This window comes from Malania oleifera, chromosome 11 (assembly GCF_029873635.1).
Source record: "Malania oleifera isolate guangnan ecotype guangnan chromosome 11, ASM2987363v1, whole genome shotgun sequence".
Classification (NCBI taxonomy): domain Eukaryota; kingdom Viridiplantae; phylum Streptophyta; class Magnoliopsida; order Santalales; family Ximeniaceae; genus Malania; species Malania oleifera.
In genome coordinates this window covers 47,335,976-47,362,077 of record NC_080427.1, presented here as the reverse complement: position 1 = coordinate 47,362,077, position 26,102 = coordinate 47,335,976, and the positions used below count along the sequence as shown (strand labels likewise).

The 26,102-nt window shown below is 36.0% G+C and overlaps 2 protein-coding genes across 3 annotated transcripts; both read left to right on the top strand.

The window, feature by feature from the left end:
• Window positions 1-1,141: 1,141 nt before the first annotated feature.
• On the top strand, window positions 1,142-25,888 carry LOC131168330 (uncharacterized). 2 transcript variants are annotated; one of them, XM_058127667.1, is made up of 8 exons: window positions 1,142-1,282; window positions 11,231-11,463; window positions 12,472-12,589; window positions 13,071-13,130; window positions 13,268-13,391; window positions 14,384-14,483; window positions 24,105-24,194; window positions 25,607-25,888. In XM_058127667.1, the coding sequence occupies exons 2-8, from the start codon at window positions 11,396-11,398 to the stop codon at window positions 25,716-25,718; spliced, it is 672 nt and encodes a 223-aa protein (XP_057983650.1). In that variant the 5' UTR covers window positions 1,142-1,282; window positions 11,231-11,395; the 3' UTR covers window positions 25,719-25,888. The 2 variants fall into 2 exon arrangements, with proteins under 2 accessions (XP_057983650.1, XP_057983651.1); XM_058127668.1 differs by having other exon boundaries at window positions 25,588-25,888.
• LOC131167502 (uncharacterized) lies at window positions 8,946-11,250 on the top strand. Its single transcript, XM_058126306.1, has 3 exons — window positions 8,946-9,513; window positions 9,905-10,435; window positions 11,231-11,250. Exons 1-3 carry the CDS (start codon window positions 8,946-8,948, stop codon window positions 11,248-11,250), a joined length of 1,119 nt encoding a protein of 372 aa, XP_057982289.1.
• Window positions 25,889-26,102: the final 214 nt, after the last annotated feature.

Here is a 26,102-nt window from a genome sequence, read left to right as displayed (position 1 = left end):
GGGGAGAGAGGGAAGAAAATCTGAGTGTTAATTTAAAAAATGTGGGGCTCATGTGGCCCCTGCTTTTGTAGCAAAAGACAAAAGTTTAAATTTTAAAAAAATAGTGGAGCCTTTGTGATCAAGAGAGAGAGGACAAATTTTTTTTAAAAAAGGAAAACTAATATGCAAAAAAAAAAAACTCGAGTGTGGTGCTATGGTTCAAGATATAGATAATAATTTTAATTATTGTTTGATTCAATTACAAAATAAGTATTTACTTAATAAAAATTTAAATTTATTTTGGTTTTAAAATATTTACAAAACTGAAACTTTTACTTTCTGTTTTTATTTTTTTTAATCTTTGACCGTGATACTAAAATTTATTTAGGGACATTAGTTTGATTTGAATGTCATATGAATAGAAGTTATATATGAGCTGGTTCACTAATTTAATAAATCGATTAGACATTAGAGCATTTAGTAGTAGTTTTAAATTTTCTTAAAATTTCTTTGGTAGAGTTCAACATAGAAACATGTCTAATTCGAATTCAGAGGTTTTTTTCTTCAATTATATTCCTTATAAAAAATAAAAATGATAAAAAAACTCAATACCAAAGTTACAATATTATTTTTTTGAACATCAATAAACTATATTATTTTTATTTATAAGCAAGAAAATATTGTTTATGTTAAATTTAAAACTTTAACCCATGTAATGTTAATTTTATCAAATATTTATGCTGCTAAACATTAAGAAAGTAAAAATTAAAAAACAATATATATTGAAATATTAAATATCAAACAATTAAAATATTTAAACTTAGAGTTAGGAAACATTTGTTAAAATTAAGCATTAAACGCTGAATACTGATTCTAGTGCTTAATTCATGAATCAAAATTAAAATTTAAGTGAATCAATAAATATAAAAGAGTTAGGTTCTTTGGCAAAAGTTTGAATATGTTTTTTTTTTTACTATTTTAATTCCTTAAATATTTGATTTAAATTTAATTTGAAATCAATCCATAAATAAATCATATTTGCTTTTACCAAACGCTTAAAAGCCGGTTGGACACTACATCAACTTTTCTGTGTTGCACAGGATCCTTGCCCCTAATATAAGCGGTCTTCTGTTTGGGAATTAGGGTTAGGATTGCTCGATTCTGACTTCACGCATGCTTCTTGGAGTCTCGGTCTCTAGGCTGCTAATCTCCGGCACAGGTTCTCCGTCGCCGGTGGCCAGGCACGCTGGCAGCCACCAAGCCTCAGCGCGGCAGTGCCTCACGATCCCGTAGCCTCGCAGAGGTTCTCTTCACTCTCTGTCATCTTGTGTCGTTTAATTTTTTTAGTTTCAAGAAAAAAAATCCACTTCCATGAAACATATGGCACCTTTTGAATGCTAAATTGAAGAACAAGAATCGACATGAGATGGACCCACACTTATATCCAACTTCCCATCGAAGTTCATTTGTGATTAATCATCCAATGATGTTAACTCACTCTTTCGAGTCTAAATGTATAGCATAAAACAATGAACCCTAAAAAATGTTACAAGCAAGAAGGAGAAAAACTGTAGGAACTTGGGGAGGAACAGGAAAAAGGGGCAATAAAGGAAAAAAAATAATTTAATGATCTAAAACTGGTTTAAAATCGTTTAAGCCAAAAAATTCCATATGTTAAACCAATGTTATATATCAAAAATCATAAAAATAATTTTATTATTATTAATTATTGAGTAATCTCATCACAAATTCACAATTATGGCAATTGAGTAGTTGGTAAGTTGGCACATTGAATAAATTCCAAATTTAAGAAGGCTTATCCAAAAAAAGAAAAAAAAAACTCAAATTTAGTAAGCAAGAAGAATTAACTAAAAATCCCTAAATATTTTTCTACATATTTAACCAGTAAATATGCCGTGTGCTTTTGCATGTGGTTTCAAGTGAGTAATTTTGAGTTGTAATTAAATAATTTTTATGATAATTTAGATATATTTTAAAATAAATTAATATCATATGATGATAATTGAGTTTAGAAACTAAATGTTCAAAGTTATGTATAAGAATTAGCATCTTTCTTTGCAGGTGTAAGATATGGCCATGGGCATCGAAACTGAATAATAGTATGTCACACGCACAGATACAAGAATAGAGTAGATCTTATTATATAGGAAATGGCATGACAAGGGCTTGCTAAATAAAATTATACGATATTATAGACCACGCTTGTAATTTTTTTCTTCCATCTTAATACATTTCTTTTGCTACAAAAAATGACACCACATAAAATATGATAAATACAAATGCATCTTCTTCTTCTTCTTCTTCTTTTTTCCCTTTTTTGTAAAAATTCTTATTGCTTAACCTCTTTCATAAAAACGTCAATAATTAAGGGATTTTTTTTTTTCTTAACTCAAAGTAGTTGTGTTTTTTCATTTATAATTATCACGCTTTATGAATTTTATGAGCAAGGTGAATAAACTCATACTCTAATGCATCCTTATATGTTTAGAATATATTATTAAAGATTAAATGTTGGAAGAGTATCCAAAGGTTGGCCTGAGAAGTTCTGAAAATGTTCCAAACATTAAAACCTATTATTTCAACCTGAGAAGTATAAAAAAAAATTTCAAATGAAACAATCCATTGTTTCTGTAGGCATCTCAATGAAAGGCTGGATGCACATGGGAGAAGCATCTATAGAGTGGGGGGTACAATGAGGATAGAGACACGACACTCTTGTAGAGAATTTAAAAATTACAATAAAGTTATATAGTGTTAGTCTGTGTGCACATTGAACAAATTGACAATACTTTGCCATATTATATTTATTTTTATTTAATATTTATTATACATTACTAATATATCATGTTGTTCGTAAAATTTAATATCTTGAGGGGAATGGTTATATGGTGCACATTATCTCTACTATTAAGGGAAAAGAGGCAATTTTTAACCTACATTTCGGCAAATTTTAACCTGCATTTCCCCTCATTCTTTCCTAAAATGCTCTTGTTCTAAAAGTTTAAAGTTAAAATAAAATTATCAGTTAATGGGTAATTGGTAAATTATATTTCTTAAAGTACTACCTACAACCACAATATCTTATCTCCCCCATTGTCTCATAAAAAACATTAAACTCAGGACTGTGGAGTACACACATAGTGTTTGCCCACGGCTAGTATATCGTAACCTCATAGGAGACAATTCTTATCAAGATTAAAAAAAAATTAAATAAATTTAGTATCATGTTATATATGTACGCAAATATTTTAGATTGTTAGAATGGGTATGCATGGATACAATGTGTTGAAAAATGTGTAAACATGATGGATTGTTATTTGATAAACATTTGTAAAGTATTTAGAGAAGGTAGCTAAGCAGTTGGATGGGTTGAAAGATTTGTTATTCTATTTAGAGTAACTCTTACACTTGCCTGCTTGTCTACTATTTCTCTGTACTTTTATCTATTTTTTTTCTTTTTAGGATTCCTGGAGGGGTAGCTTGAGAGCCTTAATTGAGAGGGTCATGAAGGATTATCTTCAGTCATATGTTGAGGGGAGAGGAGAGATCATTTAGTTAAGAGGAAGGTGGTGTGTAGGTCGAAGGAGGAGGGGTGGTTGAATCTCAGTGGCTGGGTGTTCAAGAACATTGCCCTTTTGGCCAAATGATATGGTGATTTTTCACTTGCAGGTAAATTTCCTTGGCCCAAAGTTACAAAAAGTAAATTTGGATTACAGAAGAATGGGTGGGATGTAAATTTGGGTTTTAGAAGTTCCTCAAAAAGTCCTTGGAGGTTCATTTAATAGGTTTACCCTTTCTTTCTTCCTCTAACAAGGTTTCATTTGAGTAGATGCAATTGGAAGATGTTTAGGTTGGGGTGGTTGCATTGTGCTTTCCGTTTGCTCCATTATATCGGTTTTCTTCTTGCTATAATGATGTAATTTTCTCCTTTCTTATTTGATGGATAAGGGAAAACAAAGTACAAAGAGAGGAGGAGGAGATGTCATCCAAAGAAGTGAAAGAAAAGTTATAAACAATTACAAAAAAGCTATCCTCTACTCCCTTTGCAAGTTGACATCCCCCAGGAAAACCTGAAATAATGAGCCCTAATGAAAGGCAAGAAACACAACTTTATCCCACGACAAACTAGGAGAAGTTGTGTGCTCTTTTAAGATTCTCGAATTCCTACCCATCTAGAGGGTCCACAAGGTAGTAAAGACTGCATTTTCACAAAACCCTACCCTTTTGGATTTTTGAAACCCCAATTGCTCACTTGCAGGAAATCCCCCACGACCTGTGAAGCCACCCAAGCTTCACTAAAACATGATAAGAGAGCACTCTGAAGATAGTTATCCATCCGACAATGAATGAAGTCATTGACCTTATAGGGTCTTATACACTTGGTCTTGCGTATTAATCCTATTGAGGGACACAATCCTAATGAACATTTTTCCCTTAAAAGAAACTTTAGCCTTCTAGATGATGTTGTCTTAAGGAAAATGGCTGGGAAAAAGATCGGGTGAAGGAGAGGGAAAAGAATTTGGTAGAGAAAAGACTAATTCCCTTCCTAAACTCTCTGATCACCTCTATTTGAAGGAACAAAAGACTCCAAAACTTTAGGCATGGTGATGAGCTTATTAAGTTCTCTTTTATTGAGGTTCCTAAAAAAATTGGAAATGCCAAGAAAAAAGCCCCCCTCCAAAGAAATGAAAGAGCTGATAGGTGCGTTGTGAAGAGTGGAAATCTTTAAAAGAGGAGGCACCATAAACTCTAGCCAAACCGAACCCTGTTGCCATTGCGCACACTAAAGTGGGTGAGAGGAAAGAACAAACAAGTAACCTAAGAAACAAACTCCTAGGGCCTTGCGTGAGAAATTTCCTCATGTCCCACTTATTCTAATGGACCCCATACTTTTTATCATCTTGTGCCATAGGAAATTGACTTCTAAAGGAAATCTCTACCACCAATTTCCAATTAGAGAGATATTTTTAGAAACTAAATAGCCAAGGTCCAGACCCCCTTCGATTTGGATCTCTTAACAACCTCTCAACTAACTTGGTGATCTATCTTATTCTCTCCTAAATCAGACCAAAGAAAGTCACGAGAATCTCAGTGACACACTTGGAACTCCATCTTTCCTTTCTAATTCTTGAAAGGGATTCTTTTTGTTGGAATTTTCACTTTAGTGAATGATAGAGACTCAAATGTGTGCTTCATGTAAAGGTCTAAGTTAAATAAAACTGCAAACAATTTGATCTTCACTGTTAGGTAGCTAAGGGCCTGTTTAGTTGCGGAAAATAATTTTTATTTTCCATTTTATTTTTCCACAAAACCCCAAAAAATAGCTATTTTTTTCTTTTTTAAGTATCTGTATGAAATAAATTAACAACAATAAACAGTTTTAGCACTATTTGCTTGAAAATAGTTTTATTTTTCATTTCTAATTTTTCAAATATTTCAAAAATGGCACCTTGTTTTATAATTTTCCAAATTTTATAGAAAAGTGGAAAATAATTTTGGGTTTTTTAGTTCATCTTTGCTGCTTAAAGATTTAGGGATTTTTAGGGAGGGGGAGGTAGGGGTGGGGTTGGTGCATGTGTGTGTGTGTGTGGAGGTGTGGGTGGGGTGAGTTTGGGGTTGTGATAAGTCTATTTGAATTGATTCAATGTAATATGAAAAAAGAATTTAAATCTATGGCGTGCCTTGAATCCTTGCCCCTATCATCAGGATCAGACTCAAGCTTTGAGCACCAAATTCGAGCAAGTGGGTGGTTTTTGGTCATCAAGCTTGCAAATGGTTAGATTATTTCATGTGTACTCTGACACACATTATGAAACATATATGCATAATCAATATGGTCTAATGCTTGAATTCAACTTAGTTATGCATCAGAATAGGCTTGATGGTGGTATGTATCGCTCATTTACCTAAAGTATATTGTCCTTCAGGTCTAAAATAGTAGTTTAGCATCTTGTTATTGGCAATTAAACATAAAAATGAGAGAAAAATATCAATGAAATATTTGGCAGCAAAATAATAAATCATCATTCTTTAATAACCATAGCTTCAGGTGAATGTTTAACCATTTCTTCCTGTTGTATGCTACTGAAAAAACATCCACCTGCGATGCACGTGGCCGACAACTAGTGTGTTAAACAACCCCTAGAAATATCACAATTTTCAAAACTTTGTTTTCTTTTTTAATTTTTTTTTAAAAATTAGATAAACAAAGAAATTTATTAATAGGGAAGAAAGACATTATTTTTGTAAATGTTATACTTCTGTAAATCTTTACTATATGAGCAGTGCCTTCTCAAAGCTAATCCTTCTACTTTTGAAACTTATTCAAGTCTGAACTATTTAACACAAAATTTAAAGGAGATCATTTTCTGAATGATATCTTATGAGTCACATTCAATAATTGACTTGGCCTGCCATACTAGGATTGATTTTTTTTTTTTTTTTTGGTTTTTTTCTTTAGTATATATTGCTGAAATGCCATTTACTTTTTTGTGATTCACAATTTGAATCAATTCAACCCCAAGACATAAGAGAATTGAGGATCTACCTTAATTGTATCTGAATCAATCAATTCACTTACAAAACAAGATCAAACTGATTTGAATCAATCAATTCAGTTGATTCGAAGCAGCTGGTCACCTCCCAAAAAGAAAATTTTTTTAATGCTTTTTTTTTTCACTAAGGAATTCCTTTCCATCTCTATGACTGTTTTGTCTTGAAATACAAAAGAAACCACAATTATTGGCCTTCTTTAAATAGTTTAAACAAACTTGAATTTTGGGTTTCCTTTATCAACTCTTGGAGCATAATCCTATTGAATGTTTTGTCATTGAGAAGAAATGGCTGTTTTGTGATAGTACGGATTAGCTGCGTGGTGATTGTCCACAAGTTTGGGAGAGTTCTCAACATTAATCTATTGTTTATTAGTTTTTTGAATATTTTATTCCACTTTGTTGAAGTTCGTTTATGAGATTTTCTTGCTTTTTTAGTTTCTTGTGAAAGAAAGGGTACACATAAAATATAATTTTTAGACATCGCAAAAGTTCTTTTTTTGTAATTTTTCTTAATTCTTTAACATATTTGTTTATTATATCTTTAATTCTTTTGATTCTTATGCATTTAGTATATATCCATCTTCAATAAACTACTTCATTTTTCATTGTATTTTCTTATTTTCTTTGTTGTACATTTGTGCATGTATTCTGTGGAATTGATTTTTGAAATTAGTCTCAAATCTCATTGTTAGATTACCACTTTGCCTAAAAGCTTAAACTATTAGGTTGTGGGCCAACAATGTTTATCAAGCTTTAACACTTCCCCGCACATGTAGTCAGGCTGCATGTGGAGAGATACAAACATGATAATATCACCTATTATAAGAAATACAATTATTTTTTTAATTACCACACAATAAATGCGAGCAACAAGACTAGAACTCAGGACCTCTTGGTAACTAGCTCTGATACCATGTTAGATTACCACTTTACCTAAAAGCTTAAGCTCTTAAGTTGTGGGCCAACAATGTATATCAAGATTCACTCATGATTCAACTCAATTCTCATTATAAGTGGGATCGAAGGGTATTAGAAAAGGTGGAGGAAGCAGTGGGGTATTTTTCTGTTTCATGCAAATTTAAAAATGTAGGTGATCAATTTGAGTGGGCTTTCACAGGTGTCTATGGGCCAAATTTGAACAAGAGGCGTAGGAAAATGTGGGAGGAGCTGACAGGGCTGATTAGTTGGTGGGATTCGCCATGGTGCCTAGGAGGTGATTTTTAATATAATTCACTTCCCTTAAGAAAGACTAGGGGTTGTAAGTTATACTCGGGCTATGCATGAATTTTCGGATTTTATATCTTTTCATGGGCTGATGGATATATCAATGGAAGGAGGCCTTTACACCTGGTCCAATTCTTACTCTGCTTCTAGAATAGATCAGTTTCTTTTCTCTCCGTTCTTGGTGGATCACTTCACTCAATTTTCATAGAGAAGGCTATCCAAAATATTTTCTGATCACTACCCCATTTGTTGGAGGGGGGGAGTTGCGGAGAGGTAGAACTCTTTTTCTCTTTGAAAATATGTGGGTGAGGATGGAGAACTTTGTTGATAAAGTGAAGGAGTGGGGGGCATCCTATTCATTCCAAGGAAATCCTAGTTTCATACTAGCTAAGAAATTGGCAGCATTGAAGTTGGATTTAAAAAAGTGGAACAAGGCAGAATTTGGGAATGTCACTGTTAAGATACAGCAACTTTGGAACAAATTGAATGACTTGGATGTTAGAGAGGAAACTCATCCTTTAACAGCTGAGGAAAAGTTAGAACAAGCTACTCTCCGCACCGATATTGAAAAGCTCACTCTTTTAGAAGCGATTAGTTGGAGGCAGAAGTCTAGGGTGCTACATTTGAAGGAGAGGGATGCAAATACCAAATTTTTCCATGGAATGGCTAATTCTAATAGAAGAAATAATGGTATTGAGAGCTTTTGTGGTTGATGGTGCCTTGTCTTCTGATAAAGGTGTGATTGCTGATTATTACATCACTCAATTTTTCTTGAATTTATAAGCAACAAGTTAGTTGATCATTCCTAGAAGTCTTGGTATTTCCAAGAATATCCGGTGATAATGCTGATTGGTTAGATAGACCATTTGAGGAGGCGGAAATTTTTTATGTCATACAAAATTTTAATGGTGATAAATCGCTTGGACTAGATGGATTTACAATGGCTTTCTTCCAAGCTTGCTGGGGGATTCTCAAACTTGATCTTATGGCTGTGTTCCATTATTTTTTTGCTAAAGGCCAGTTTGAGAAAAGCCTGAATGCTACTTTCATCACTCTCATCCCTAAAAAAATGAAGCAATTGAAGTAAAGGATTTTCGCCCTATTAGTCTTGTTGGGGGGGTTTATAAGATCATTGCTAAGGTCTTAGCCTCCAGACTTCGTGGGGTTATGGAAGATATAATTCCAACTTCACAGAATGCTTTTGTGAGGAATAGGCAGATTCTTGACCCTGTACTTATTGCTAATGAATGCCTTGGTAGTGGATTGAAAACTGGGGTGATAGGGCTACTTTGCAAATTAGATGTTGAGAAGGCTTTTGATCATGTAAATTGGGGTTTTCTTATGCAATTATTAGTACAGGGTGGGTTCTCTGCCAAATGGAGGCGGCAGGCTTTCTTTTGTATATCTACAGTTCGTTTCTCCATTCTGATAAATGGCACTCCTTGTGGGTTTTTTGAGAGCTCTAGAGGGTTGAGACAAGGTGACCCATTGTCTCCTTTGTTGTTTGTCTTGGTTATGGAAGCCCAGGGGAGAATGTTAAAAAAGGCTGTCCATGATGGTCACATGTCAGGCTTTGGTGTGGAGCATATAGAGGGAAGAGCTTTGGTGGTGTCTCATCTTCTCTTTGCGGATGATACTCTAATTTTTTGTGACCCTGATCTGGATCATATTTTGTTTCTCCGTGTGATACTTATGTGGTTTGAGGCGGTCTCTGGTTTAAAGATAAATTGGGCAAGTCAGAGTTGGTTCTTGTTGGTACGGTGTTTAATTTTGACTTATTCTTGCACGTCCTTGGCTGTAAACAAGGTAATCTTCCTATGAAATATTTGGGTCTTCCTTTGGGAGCCAAATTCAAGGATAAGACAATATGGAGCCCAATTTTGGAGAAGATAGAACGAAGGTTAGCAGGGTAGAAACGTTTGTACTTATCTAAGGGAGGTAGAGTCACGTTAATTAAAAGTGCTCTATCTAATTTACCACTTACTTTCTATCTTTATTTCCTATTCCTGCTGCTGTGGCTAACCGTATTGAGAAACTTCAAAGGAATTTTTTATGGGGTGGCATTGGTGATGAACCAAAATTCCATTTGGTTAAATGGGATACTGTTTGCTCTTCCATTTCTGCAGGTGGTTTGGGTATAAGGAAGGTAAGACAGTTTAATGAAGCTTTGCTTAGGAATTGGTTATGGAGATTTAGGATGGAGAAGGCTGCTCTTTGGAGGCAAGTGATAGAGGTGAAATACTGCTATGAATGGGGTGCTTGGTGTACTAGGCCTGTTAATGGTCCACATGGTGTTGGCTTGTGGAAAAATATTAGTCGGGGATGGCCTTCTTCTTCTTGCCACGTTCTATATGATATTGGAAATGGGTCTAACGTGAAATTTTGGCAAGACCATTGGTGTGGTGAGACGTCTCTTGCAGTCAGCTATCCTGATTTGTATAGATTTTGCCGAGATAAAGAAGCTAGCGTGGCTGAGCTTATGAAGTTTGATAATGGAGTCTTGTTTTGGGATGTAAGTTTCTTTAAGGGCATGCATCTTCGGGCATTAGAGGCCTTGACTAGTTTTATGGATACCATATGTGGTGCATTGGTGAAGGGGTCCGGTGAGAATAAGATGTGCTGGAAATCTGATAGAGAGAAGGGCTTCTTGGTTAAAGGTTATTATGGTATTTTAATGGGCTCCAAAGATTGTGGCTTTCCTTGGAAAAGTATTTGGAAACAAAAAATTCCATCTAGAGTAGCTTTTTTCGTTTGGACTGCTGCTTTAGGGAAATGTTTAACGATTGACAATTTACAAAAAGAAAGGTTTGGATATTGGGTTGGTGCTACATGTGCAAGTTTAATAATGAGACGGTTGATCATTTTTTTTTTCATTGTCCGGTTGCAATGGACTTGTGGGTTATGGTGTTTGGTTTGTTTGGAATGAGCTGGGTTATGCAACAATCTAAAGTGGGACTTCTATCATGTTGGCAAGGCAGATTTGGTCGTTATCGAAATGGGTTTATTTGGTTGATAGTCCCTCATTGTTTATTGTGGTGTCTTTGGAGGGAGAGAAATAGTAGGTGTTTTGAAGATGAGGAAAGATCCATTTCGAACCTGAAGCTATTTTTCTTTACAACTTTGATGGATTGGTTGGCTGCTTTGCAAAACCAATCATTTTCTTTTGTTTTTGATTTACTAGATTCTTGTAATTTCTATTTTTGACTTGTTTACCCCATGTACACTCCTTGTGTACTTGGTGTTCATTTTTTATATCAATAAACTTATTACTTATCAAAAAAAAAATCCCAAAATTGGGATTATGATTCATGACTCAATTCTCAATTTGACTGCCATGAATAGACCTGTATTTAAGCCTATCGATTGTTTTATAATTGTATGTCATTGTCTAGTAATAAAGGCCCTATTAATCATTTTTGTCTTCTTTGTGTGTGTTTATGTTGTATGATCAGACTATCGAAGATTTAGATGAGTATGAGGAGGAAGAAGGTGAAGATGGAGTTAAGGAGGTGGAGGAGGAGGAGGAATATGAAGAGGAAGAACCTCCAAAACCTACCAAGGAGGAATTGGAATATCTTGAATTGAGGCAACAACTGAAAGAAGGTTTTAGAAAGAAAATGAAGAAGGAAAATGGCTCTGCTCAGGCCAATTGCCAAGAGAAAAGGAAGAAACTGCCGTGTGATAAGTAAGTGATGTGTCCATTTCATTACTAATATTTTTATTTGTGAGACTAATTCATCTTTTGCCTTTGTGGTAAAATAGCTTTCTAGTAATACATTTAGTTCGAACTGGGGGGTGCAAGTGCGCATGCAGCCTACTTTTTGATTAACATTGTCATCATCGTCATTATAGTCATCTCTCTACTGTCATCACCGTCATTATAGTCATCTCTCTGCTCTATCTAAAAATGCTTCTCCTTCAAACACTTGGGAAAGAGGGACCATGCAGTGATAAATACTATCCAAAGGATCAATTTTTCTTATCCTATTACCAACATTTCTCTTTCCAAATACATCATCCGATTTCTTAAAGGATTTTGTGTGTGTATGCAAATATTTTCTGCCCTTTCCTTTTAGTAAATGTTATTATATTATGATTTTTTTGGGGAGGGGGGGGGGGAGGGACCCTTTGTGAACTGATACATGTGAATTTTTTTCCTTATATTAATTAGATTAAATTATATTTTTGGCATTTTATTTGGTAGTAACTTTTCCTGCTCTCATACATGGGAAAGGATTTCTAAAGTTCCTAGCAAGAAACAGAAGTTTTGAAGTTCAAAATTCTGAATTATTTTGTTTTAAACTTGTATTCACTTTTATCTTCACCTTGTTAGGGGAATAGTACTTAGCTTTGTGAATGGATAGATTTGGTCAACGGTTTGGTTGCTTTTTGATTGTCTAGTAAGATTCAAATTGATTTGGTGTGGAATTGATATGAATTGTATGATTCTAATAACTACGGTTTGAAGTATGACATTGCTTGCTTTTACATATGACCTAAATGGTTGGCCAGGATCACATGATTGTATGTGGTGACTGTTGGTTTATTGGTGTGGATTGTTTCATTGTGTTCCCTTTGTGATGTTTAATGATTATTTTGTGTTCATGCATTTTTTGGGTACAAATAGTGAAGTGGTTTGTTGTTCCAAACTTTTTCTAGGGATCTTCTTATATCTATCATCTCATTTCTGCAGTTATGGATCCTTCTTTGGCCCTTCAACGCCAGTTATTGCTCAAAGAGTAATCCAGGAAAGCAAGTCATTTTTAGAAACTCAGCATTTGGCATCGAAAGTTTCCGAATCACAGCATCATGTATGTGGCTTGAATTTCTCAGTATAGGGTATTGCATGCTGCAAATTTGAGTTTTGCCTCAACATGTTGCTCATGTGCTTGTGGAGTGTTGTGATTCACCCTTTGATGAACCCTTCCCGAAGTTTTATATCTGAACTATTTCATGATATTTTCTTCATTTTAGATTGGTAAAAAAGTCTGTGATGCTTAAAATCTTGAGGCTGATGCCTTGTCTGACAGGGAGACCATTATAGTTTTCCTTCATCTTATATTAAAAGAACATGGGTAATTATCAAATAAAGGATCAAGTCCAAAGTGTTGCATGGTTGGTTTCAAGTGTGGACAGTAGATTTTATTTGTTGTAGGTCAGTCGGCCTTTCTATATGAAATAAATATGGAGATGTGGGAAGATGTGCATAATGCAGTTGCATTGAAATGCTTTTTCCGATTCAACTGACTTTGGGGTGTAGGTCATCCAATTATGTTTTACCTTCCTCTGCAGAATAAAAATGGCTTTGCTTCAACTGCTGCTCGACCCAGTCAACCGAAAGTGACAAATGAGGTAAAAAAGGGCAATATGTTCTAGATTGATGTTGTAATTATGATAAGGACTATAATTTGTTTTGACTATTGTCATGGATTTTTCGATTTGTACAGTTGAAGTTTTAACTGTTGTCATGGATTTGCCGATATGTGCAGTTGAAAATGAAAGTCCAGAAGCTTCGAGATACAAGAGATTACTCTTTTCTATTGTCTGATGATGCAGAGCTTCCAGTTCTATCAGAAGAGTCTCAACCTCGAAATGGCACTATTTCAAACTCTGGTGTGTTGTTTCTTCACTGCTCCAAATCTAGTTGTTGGTCTATGAGGTTCAAAGCATACTATTTTCATACAGAGAACTTACAGAGTTTTCCCCACTTTTCCCTGATGTTGAAGACTTGCGATTTTCTCAAGCATCCGTAAAGAACAAGAGCAAAGAATCATCAAGCAATAGTGACAAACAATTCTTCAATGGACGTGTAGAAAGAAAACCAGTTTCTACAAATAGTCAAATGCAACCTAAATCAGGATCCCAGAAGTCCACTTCTAATGATAGGGCTAATAAGATGTCAGTGGATTCTAGAAAATAGCTCAGTAGCAATAATGGAAATGGCCCAAGACGGCACATGGGGCCAGAAAGCTTGCCTTCAAAAATCTCAGCTTCTGCTGTGGAGAAGAAGGCTTCTGCAGTAGGGGCGAAGAATTCCATGTCTATGGTGCACAAACCAAACTCTTTAAAAGTGCATGCACCTATTCCAAAGCAACAATTTCAACCAAAGAAGGAATCTCAAGAACACAGCAAGGGTAAAATGATGCCAAAACAAACAATTGCTGCAAAACAGCCGGTGGTTCCAAAATAGCCATTGGTTCCAAAACTGCCACTGGCTCCAAAACTGCCAGTGGCTCCAAAATTGCCACTAGCTCCAAGGCAGTCAATGGCCCCAAAAAAGTCAGTAGCTTCAAAACAGCCAATGGCATCTTCAAAGCCTCAGGTATTCTCTTGCAGAGAGGCTTGCATGCCACGAGGTCACGGAACGGTGCCTCCTCTACCGAAACTGCCATGTAAGCAGTGTGATGATGCACAAGCATACGTGACATGGTTTTATTTTAGGGGGCCACACTACCCTGTGGCACCTATGTTTTTTCTCTTTTGCATCCACATTTAAGATTTTGGTATTTTGTAAATAGTATAAAGGATTGCCTGATATTTTCAACTTTGCTGATTATAGTAGTTGAACAAGCCTTTAAAGCAAATTTCATCACGTGCTAGTTTAGAAGAGCACCGTCATAAGAAAAAGCATGTCAGGCAGTACTCTGATGATGAAGATGATGATGAGGATGGGCGGGCTATCAGTATGATCAGAAAAATGTTTAGGTAAAGTTTCTTTCCTTTTTCCTTGATTCTTCTATTTTTTGCATTTTCCTTTACTTTATCATCATGCTTGGACGGTTTTATCATTTTTTGTGTGTATAAAGATGGTTGCCAAGTTAGAAAATTCATCTTTAAAAACCCACTAGTGGTTATCTGATTTTGGTTGTTGTTTACCAACATATTTCGTCTATAAAGTCTATAATTTTTATCATCTTGTCATGTAATTGTTGTGCTTTTTTGTTACTCAATGCCATTTTACATGGTGATTGCTTTTCTTCTAGAAGAGGACAAGAAGTCCTCAAAGTAGTGGAAAACAAAGGGAAAAAAATCAACTTGGAAACATATTAGTATGGAATAAGTCACTTGGTTAAGATAATCCCTCTTTAATTCTTCTCCATTGTAATTTATGGAGCTCTTCAAATTGTTCATTTCCCCTTGCTAGTTGCTCTTCCTAGCTAATATTTTCTCCAATTTATGAGATTTCTGTTCTTTTCCCCGAAGAGCAACCAGCTTCAGACCTTGTCTAATAAATCTAACAGGACCAATGCATAATCGACACCATCAAAATTCCCCTTCATAACTTGATCCTATTATCCCACATTAGTGCCGGTAACAAATCATCACACCTTAATCATGACTCTCTTTCCCATATTTTCATGACCATTAGAACAAAATTTTTCCTTGGGCTCACCCACCATTTTTTTTTTCCAACAGCAGCTACACTGATGTGGCCATGTTTGACAATTGATGCCTTAGAAACGAGAGATGGCATCTTAAGGAAAAGACATAGTGTAACTATATAGGATTGATAAAATTCTACTGCCTAATTCATAGTGATCATTTATCAAAGAATGACTATGGTTATTGAATGATTAAGCAGTCGGGAGCAATTTACGTATGATACTTAGTTGACATTCATAAAAAGTATCTAATGAATGATGTGCTCGTAATTCTTCTAATAGTAGTTCACCATCACACCCATAAACACTATGAAAGATACACATCTAGAGACGGACAGACAGAGATGTACACCAATCCTATTCAAATTGGTAAACACCTAACTTTTGTAGTAGTATTGGGATTCAAAATTAGAGAAACCATGGGGAATTGAGCACTGGTAGAAGCTTGAGTTATACAATCTAAGATATCAAGAATTCTCCTAGAAACCTGGTCATAATCCTCACAGGGGAGTGTTAATGTTTGTCATGCAAGTCCTTGGAAGTTCCCTTATGAAGGTTGCCTAGTTCTTCTTTCCTTTTACTTGCTTCAAAGCAAATAATGGCAATTTCATTTGGATTTGGGAGGATCTTTGGGTTTGGGTTTTTTTTTTTGGGGGGGGGGGGGGTGCGCAAATGATGCAGGACAGCATCAAAGATTTGCAGCCATGATGAAGGGGCTGGGTCTTGGAAAGTTGGTGTCTAAAAACTCCGGTCTCTTACATAAATCGTTATGGCATTTTCCCTTAGAAGATTCTTCCCTTTGGCATAGAGTTACTAGAAGTAAGTTTGGGTTAAGTGAGAATGGTAGAGATGGTAGTGTTAGTTTATGATGTTCTTCAGAGAGTCCAGGGAGATTCAATTTATCCTTATTCGCTCCTCACTCTAAATTTTTGGTGGGTAGGGGTTCTCAGATCCATTTTTGGAAATACTTGTGATTGGGAAATGATATCTTTTCCACATCTTCCATTTGACCTCAAGGCAAAATAGTGTTATTTCCTTCTTTGTGGTTGATTTGGTCAACCTTTTGGTCTCCTTGGATTTTCATTTTAGGAGATCTCTTAAGGATAGAGAGCTGGTGGAGTTATCATCCTTCTTGTCTTTATTGAATAATTGTTATCTTTCTTCAGGTAGGCATGTTCGTGTTTGGATCATTTGGGGGTTTATCGCAAATCATTTTTATGAGTTCTTGATCCATTCCAATTCTTTTTTCCCTCTATATTCATTTATTTAGAAGCCCTAAGTACCCCCAAAATTCAAGGCTCTTATTTGGTTGGTTGTGCTTAATAAAATCAATACCAATAGTTTGTTGCAAATCAAGAGACCTTTGAAGGCTCTTTCTCCACATGTTTGTGTGTGCTGTTATAAGAATTTTGAGACAGCATCTCATCTTCTTTTTGCATCGTGATTTTCTTTGGAGGGTTTGGAATAAGTAATTTGGTGTCTTGGGAGAATTGGGTTTGTCCTATATCAGTGGAGTAACTGTTCGCTACTTCATTGGAGGGCTTTGGGAGGAGAAGGGATAGGGCTCTATCATGGAAATGTCGTATTTTTGCAGCGTTGTGGGGTTTATGCTTGGACCATAAGGCATGATCTTTTCAGGGAACAAATTGAATTGGCAGCTGGTTTTGGAAGAGATTCACTACTTGGCCTCTTGTGGTGCATTGGTTTTAGGTTTTCTTAGGGAGTTAGCTTTTTGGAAGTTCAGCATGATTGGAGGAATCTTTTGGCTTGATTTTTTTCCTTTTTTTTTTCTTTGTTTTATTTTAGTTTTCTCCTTCTGGTTTGTTCCATAATGTTTTTGGGGGAAGTCATTGTTAGAGGTTATATATGTCTTTAAGTATTATTATTATTATTATTATTATTATTATTATTATTGAGTGTGTTAGTATTTTAGTTAGTGAGTGTTAGTAAGGGGTATTATTGCCATTAGAATGTATTTAATTTGTATTATAAATAGAGGAAGAGACCTATCTTTGGGTTGGGTCATTCATTTAATCAAATCTTAACATGGTATCAAAGTTTGATCCAACCTAAACCCTATTCCCCTCAGCTGTCGCTGGAAAATACCATTCCCCCGGCTGTTCTTTCCTTATCCATATTATTTCATAAATGCAACCATATACCCATAAATAGAACCACTCCCCCCGACAATCCACCCCACAAACTCCCATCGCCAGAGGACACCATATGCGCCCTCACGTGCTGGCCAAATCCCGGCAGGGCCAACCCCATGCACCGACACGTGAGTGAAGTTGCGGCCACTTTTTTAACTTTTTTCCTCTGCCATGCTCTAATTCCTTCTTTACGCTATATTATCAAGCTGTTAGGCCAGTCTTTTGCTTAAAAATTCAACCTTTTTCGACCATGCACTTGTGGTATTCTGTTAATTTCTATTCAGGGTTTGTGAAGGCTTGTTTGTGAGTTTTTTGGAGCTGTGGCAGCGTTCATATCTTCAATTGTGAGGCTGTGGCAGTGTATATCCATTGGTAAGTTGTTCACCTCATTTGTGGTTGTGTCGGTGCTTCACATAGTTTGTGATTGTCTCGATTATTGATTGTTCTTCTTGTTTTTGGTGTGGTTGCTGATTTGTGAGTGCTGTGGCAGTTCGATATCCGTTGGTGAGTTGTTCACCTCATCTATTGTTGTCAGTGCTTCACATAGTTTGTGATTGTCCCGATTAGTTTTGATTTTTGTTCTTGTTTTCAGTGTAATTGCTTATTTGTGAGTGTTGGGATGGAATCTATAACAACAACAACAACAAAACCAAGTCTTAGTCCCACTAAGTGGGATCGGCTATATGAATCCTTTTCCACCAATTTATGCGATCATGGACCATTTCTTTAGATATATTCAAGGATATTAAATCCTTACTCACTATCTCCTCTCAAGTTATTTTAGGTTTACCCTTACCCCTTTTACTGACCCCCACAGTAACTAAGTCACTCTTCCTCACAGGTGCACTATAAGGCTTACGTTGCAAGTGTCCATACCATCTGAGTCGTCCCTCCCTTATCTTATCTTCTATAGGAGCTACACCTAACTTACCACAAATGTGTTCATTCCTTAATTTATCTTTCAATGTTATACTACTCATCCATCTAAGCATTCTCATCTCGGCAACTTTTACTTTTTGGATATTATGTTTTTTCGTCACCCAACATTCCGATCCATGTAGCATAGCTGGTCTTATAGCTGTCCTATAAAACTTCACTTTCAATTTTAAGGGTATTCTACGATCACATAGCACACTTGAAACATTTCTCCATTTTACCCAACCTGCTTTAACTCTATGCATTACATCATTTTTAATTTGTCCTTCAGCTTGCATAATAGATCCAAGGTATCGAAATCTACAAGTGCTATTTATTTCTTCATCATCAAGCTTAACTTTGTCTCCAATATTCCTCCTATCATTACTAAAATTACATTTCATATATTCTGTTTTATTTCTACTTATCCTAAAGCCTCTAGATTCCAAAGCTTCTCTCCATAATTCTAACTCAACCTCTACTCCGTCCCTAGTTTCGTCAATTAATACAATATCATTTGCAAATAGCATACACCATGGAACCTCCTTTTAAATATTCTTAGTCAATTGGTCCATTGGGATGGAATCTATGAATCCCACAAATTTGTTTCCTACATCGTTGCCACAAATAACGACTCAAACGTTGGATGGAAAGAACTATGTTCAACGGTCTAAAGTTGTTCGAATTTATTGCAGGACGAGGGAAATCTGACCACTTGCTCCATTCTGATTCTTTTGATGAGAAGAGAAAAGACATGTGGGTTCAGGAAGATGCCTTGATTGTTTCCTTTCTATGGAATTCAATTGAACCACAGATTGGACATTGTGTTTGCAAGGAGATTTGGGATTATGTCAGACTTCTATACTCCAGTAACATTACATGTATATGATTTATCCCAGGAATACTTTTAGTTACAACAAGGAGATAGGAGCATTGCAGATTATTTTGGAGAGATGAAGCATATTCATGAGGAGCTAAATGTCGTGCAACCTATAACTGTCGATGTTTGTGAGATGCAGAAGCAAAGGGAGCAGATTACAGTTCTTCGTGTTCTAGCAAGCTTGAGACTTGAGTTAGAGGTAGTTTGGTCTTAGATACTCAGTAGTGCTGAGCTGCCATCATTTGCCTATGTTTATTCTTATGTCCTTCGTGCTTCCTTTAGCATGCATTCTCCTGCTCTCGCATCTAGCTTTGAGAGGACAACCTTTACTACACAGGGTGATTCTAGTTCTCTATCAAATAACCGAAAAAGTTATTGTGGTGCTTTGAGTGATCATAGTGGTAGGGACAGACGAGGCAGAGGTACTCCTCGCAAGTGCATTCATTGTGAATAGAATAATCATACCATTGAGCAGTGTTGGGATCTTCACTGCAAACCTTTACGTGTTGCCAATGCGGCCACCACTGACTTCACACCTTTGGGGCAGCTAATGTAGCCACCACCGACTCCTCGCCTTTGGAGTCGAGTGGGGGGCAATGTACTGTTTTTATGTCAGAAGAAGAGTATTCCAAGTTCTAGCAGTGTCAAACGTCACAACAAGCTTCTCTTCCCATTGCATTTCTTGCCCAAACATGTAATCACACAATGTATCTACCATCTAGTACTTGTCATCCTAGTCCTTGGGTCATAGACTGAACTACCACTGATATATTGCAGGTATACTTAGCTTTTTTTCCACTCTTCGATATCCTAAAAATTTACCTTGTGTTACTCTTGCTGAAGGATCTACTGCAATCAAGGGAATTAGGACTATAATCCCTCTTCTTTTATTTCTCTTTCTTCGGTTTTATATATTCTCAAATTTCCTTTCAACCTTATGTCCGTTGGAAAAATTACTAAATCCATGAATTGTTTAGTGACATTCTTCCTTGGATTATGTGGTTATTCAGGATTCAAAAACGAGGAAGTTGATTGGAGAAGGGCGTGAAGCTTGTGGACTGTCTCACTTTGAGTCGCTATCTCCTTCTACTGCCTGCACTATTACTGCCCCCACACCTTTTCAAATTCATCGTCACTTGGGTCACCCTTCATTGGAAAAGTTAAAATGTCTTGTTCCTAGTTTGAGTTTTGTGACTTGTCTCGATTGTGAGTCTTGTTAGTTGGGAAAGCAGCATCATGCTTCTTTCGCTTCCCCAGTCAATAAATGGGCTACAAGACTTTTATGTTAGTTCATTTAGATGTCTAGGGTCCTAATAAGGTTGTGTCCAAGTTGGGTTTTTGGAATTTTGTAGCTTTTATGGATGATTATTGAAGAATGACTTGGTTATATGTAATAAAAGATTGTTTTGAATTATTTCATGTATTTTGTGCTTTTTTTTTTCTGAAATGAAACTCAATTTGGTTTTTCAATTTGAATACTTCGAAGTGATAATGCTAAAGAGTTTTTCAGTGCATAATTTACTACTTATATGACTCAGTTTGGTATTGTTCATCAATCATCTTGTACCCATGCTCCTCAACAAAATGGGGTTGTAGAGTGGAAAAATAGACATCTTCTTGAAATCACTCACACCTTACTTTATCAAATGCATGTACCTAAAGTGTTTTCGAGTGTTGTTGTACTTATTGCTTGTTATCTGATCAAGAAATTGCCGTCCTTTGTTCTTAGTGAAAAAATTCCCTAATCCATTCTTTTTCCTAATTCACCTTTATTTTTTCTTACTCCTTGTATATTTGGGTCTATGTCCTTCGTTCATTAACTAACTCCTCAGGTGGATAAGTTGGATCCCCGTGCTATAAAATGTGTCTATACTCATATACTCAAAAGGGATATGGTTGTTATAGTCCTGTGTTGCATTTTTTTTTTTTTGTTTCTATCGATGTTACCTTCTTTGAGTCTACACCTTACTACTCCTAGTCACTTAGCGCTTCTGAGCTCAATAAGCCTCTTCCTTTGCCTAATCTTTTAGATTCTATGTTGCTTTCCTTGCTCAACCAACCATCTGAGTCTCAATATAGTTCGAGTCCTTATTGTATTGATCATCCTAATTTGCAGGTGTATTCATGACAGCGGCTCCAAGGAGGAGAGCCCCCTTTAGTTTCTACTACCATGCCTTTGGTTTCCTCGTCTGATGATCATACTTCCCATGATGTTTATTCTCTTATTGCTATTCTGAAAAGTAAACGCACATGTACCGAACACTCCATTTCCAACTATGTTTATTATGACTCCTTATCACTCTCCTATTATTGTTTTGTTACATTTCTATCATCTACCAACCTTCCTAAATCTGTTTCGAAAGCTTTAGCCCATTCTAGGTGAAGGGATGCTATGGCCGAAGAGATGAACACATTAATGACAATGGCACTTGGAACTTGGTACCTCTTCTTCCTCAGAAGTCTGTGGTTGGTTGTCGCTCGGTTTACACTGTGAAGTCAACCCTGATGGTTCCATGGCTCGTCTAAAGGCCCGTCTTGTTGCTAAGGGATACACTCAAGTGTATGGTCTGGATCATTCTAATGCTTTTTCTTCAGTTGCCAAATTTACATTAGTACGTTTGTTTATCTCATTGGCTACTACTTTTCATCGACCTCTACATCAACTAGACATGAAAAATGTTGACCTTGAGGAGGAGTTTTATATGATGCAACCTCTTGGGTTTGTTAGTCAGGGGGAGTCAGGCTTAGTGTGTCGGCTCAGAAGGCTTGATATGGTTTAAAACAGTCTCTCAAATCATGGTTTGGTCGTTTCAGTGTTGTAGTACTTGAGTTTGGTCTTCGACGGTGTGTTGTTGATCATTCTGTGTTTTATCATCATACTTCATCGAGTAGGATCTTTCTTGTTGTTTATGTGGATGATATTGTTATTACAGATGATAATGATAAAGGTATCAGAGTCTCAAACTTTCTACAGTCTAAGTTTCAGACCAAAGATTTGGGACTGTTGAAATACTTCTTGGGTATAAAAGTATCTAGATCTTGTATCGGAATTGTTGTGTCACAAAGGAAGTATGTTCTTGATTTTTTGGATGAAACTAGCTTGTTTGGATCAAAACCAATTGATACACCCATGGATCCTAACAGCAAGTTAATGTTGGATATGTGTGATTTGCTACCTAATCCTTTGGATAATACCAAAAAATTGTTGGAAAGTTGAATTATCTTATAGTTACTCTACTGGATATATCTTTTGCTACAATTGTTGTGAATCAATTTATAGATTCTCCGAGGACAAGTCATTGGGACACAATAGCTCTCATCTTGAGATATTTCAAAGGTTCATCTAGTAGAGGTCTTTTATATCGTGATCAAGGTCACACTTATATTCATGGATATACAGATGCAGATTGGGTTGGGTTGCCTTTCGATTGGAGATCCACCACTGGGGATTGTATCTTGGTTGGTGGTAATTTGGTTTCTTGGAAGAGTAAGAAACAAACTGTGGTGGCAAGGCCAAGTGCTGAACCAAAACATAGAGTTATGGCTCACGGTGCTTGTGAACTTGTTTGGTTGAAGAACATGTTGGAAGAATTTGGTTTTTCTCATTCTCAGCCTATGAAGTTGATGTGTGATAATCAAGCTGCTTTTAGTATTGCCTCCAACCCGATCTTTCATGAGTGGATGAAGCACATTGAAGTTGATTGCTATTTTCCACTTTGTTCAGGAGAAACTTGTGCGGAAGCTCATTACAATTGCTTATGAGAAGTCAAGCATGCAGCTTGCTGATTTTTTTACCAAAGCGTTGGGGGGTGCTCTTGTTAAATTCGTTTGTAACAAGCTAGGAGCATATAACATTTATGCTCCAGCTTGAGGGGGAGTAGTAGAGGTTATCTATATCTTTCAGTATTATTATTATTATTGAGTGTGTTAGTTTGTTAATTAGTGAGAATTAATAAGGGTATTATTGTCATTAGAATGTATTTAATATGTATTATAAATAGAGGAAGAGACCTATCTTTAGGTTAGAAAGAATGTAAGAGTGAAGGGAAGGAGGAGGACAAGGAAGAGGGAAGAGAGGAGATACAAGAGAGAACCATAGGCTCACTTTCAAATTCAAATTCAACAACCAACATTAACATGACCTTCACACACTATTTATGACAAGCCTCTAATACATTTCACGTACAAATTTACCTTAAAACTATATTAAATTACAAGCAAGCCCCCAAAATACATAATCTTGATGCAAGCAAACTAAACGCACATAATTGAACAGCTAACTAAGCACATCTGAATTTAGAATCCAATAATCCATTGACCCTATTCTTCAACATAGGCCTCCAAGCTGGGTTGAAATGATCCATCCAAATACCTACTTTTTGTTGTTCATCACTCAACTTTTCATATTTTAATCCTTTCATAATGCTCTAGTCTCTCCTTTTTATTTCAAAGAGGGGGACACTATCACTTGGGATTTCCAGCCTTAGGAATCTTGAGGAAAGAGAGCTTGATGAGCTCATCACATATATGAGGGTTTTGGACTCTGCTTCCTTAAGCGGGTGTTGATTATGGGGTTTGGTTGGGAAGTTCATCTGAGGCACTATTAGATGCACTGGTTAGAAAGAGTGAATATAGTGGTCGTTAGCACCATTAGAATTCAGAACAAGGGGAAATTTTTTTTTTTTTTAAAAAAAAGTGGAAGTAAAATCTGTTAAAATAAGATATAGTGGAATTTTGTTTAACTATCAAGGGCTATAAGGCAGCTTTATACCAATGGAGGAAAAAACCCATTGCAGTTGGGGAAGTACCTGGTTGTTTTTGGAGCTTTAATTTATAGTTAATGTTTTTGTTATTTTTAAAATGTGAGCCTAAATTTAAAAACTATCATACTTTCAGTTTGCAACTATATAATATTAATTTAGACATACTCTGGAGCACAATTATATTTTACTTTACTATGTTTCATGTGATCATCATCTATCCTTGTTTTTTTCAGGTATAATCCCAATAAATTTGCTAGCCGTGACGATGATGATAGTGATTTGGAGGCTAACTTTGATGATATTCTAAAGGAGGAAAGGAGGAGGTCTGTGTAGACGAAAAATTTATATGAAAATATTTTTTGATCCCCTTATCATATTATTACTTACGTGTATAATGCATGCATATAGTGTACCATTTGTTGCTTAAAATAAGTCTGGCATATTACTGTTCATGTGTAGAACTGTTAAAAAACGCCTGGGGGGGGGGAGCCTGGTGCACAAAACTCCCGCATATGCAGGGTTCATAAAAGGGACGAACCACAATGGGTCTATAGTATGCAACCTTACCTTGTATTTTTGCAAAAGGCTGTTTCCATGCCTCAAAGCCTTTGCGCCTAAGCTCCCCTTCCACTTGTAGAACTGTGCCAAAAAAAAAAATGGAAAAGAAGAAGAAGAAGAAGATGTCCATTCAATGCAAACCCAAAATTGGACACTTTTGGCTTGAATTTTCTGTCAATTTGAAATATATGTAACACAGCATATTTTGTTCAGTTGTTGGTTTTCTACTAAGGCTATTTTTTCCCTAAATCAATTTCATTTCTCAATTGGCATTTGATCCCATCATCCCAATTCCTGTGTCAGCAACTCAGTTGCTAAGCCTCTCCCTTCCCAAATGGCAAGCACAAAGCTGAGCGTCATCCTCATCAACACGGTGTGGCAAGTTGGAAACCTTGTAGCTGCCAAGCACAATCCGTGCTTCCTATATTGTTGCTTCTTTGAGTTATCTCAAATTCTCAATCTGATGGAGTTCTACCTCCTTGTCTTAGAAAGTGTTGGATCAATTGTAGCTACCATATTGATTCTTTGTCCATCTATACTGTTACATGTTTCCTTCTGTTCAGTTCTTCATCAATTAGTTTGCCTTCTACTTCCATTTGAAGCAGCTACAACCAATGCTTGCGTGCAGGTTGACTTGTTTGCTACACAGCCAGCAGGTCGACTTGTTTGCTATACATGCTGCTCAATGTGATCAACCCATCTGACTCAACTGCAAGGTCCCCTAAGTTCAGTTAGGCAATCTGATAATGTCAGGTTGGTTGAGATTTTTACACCAGGCCAACCCTCTTCTCTGCCATCTGTGTATCTGAAGGGTGTTGGCTTAATGGAGGGGAAAGATGAAACATGATTTAAAATTTCACATTCTTCCTTGTGGTAGAAACAAAAGAAATTTGCTCTTATTTCGTGGAGAAAGTAACTGTTCTTTATTTACTACCTTTTTTGGGGGTTGGGGGAGGGTGTAGAGAGAGGGGAGTAATTGTTAGGTAAAACAAATTCTCATTTTCTATCTCAAATCACCTTGTTTAGGATTATGGATTTTATACTTTGGATTTGGAACTCTGCATATTCAAGCTCTCCGCTACTTTTTTTTTTCCCCAAGTTATGTACCTTTTGGGCATCATATTCGTTTTTCTGCTGCAGTACTTATGGTTTTTCCAGTGATTTTGTGGTGATGCAGTGCAAGAAATGGAAGACAAGAGGATGAGGAAGAACTTCAAAGGATAGAGGAAGAAGAGAAAATGGAGAGGTTGAGAAAAATTGAAAAGAAGCGCAAACTGAGCAGGCGATGACATTAATAAAAATAATTTTTCTTCTGATTTATTATATCTGGTTTGTTAATTTAAGGGTTCAAGGTGTAAACACTGATTCAAGATCTGAAAATGCGATGCGGGACTCGATCATTTGTTAATGATACAAAATATAATGTCTTCTCAATGTAGAATAAGAAGGCCTTTGGGAAATTTTGGATAAGGTTTGTTGTGTTTAATTAATTAATTTATGGCGTATGTTTAGTTTAATTAGTATAGAATTGTGTATTTAGGAATTTTTTAATTTTGGATAAGGTATGTTGTGTTTAATTAATTAATTTATGACATATGTTTAGTTTAATTAGTATAGAATTATGTATTTAGGAATTTTTTAATTTTTGTTTAGTTAGGAGTATGTTAGGCTTG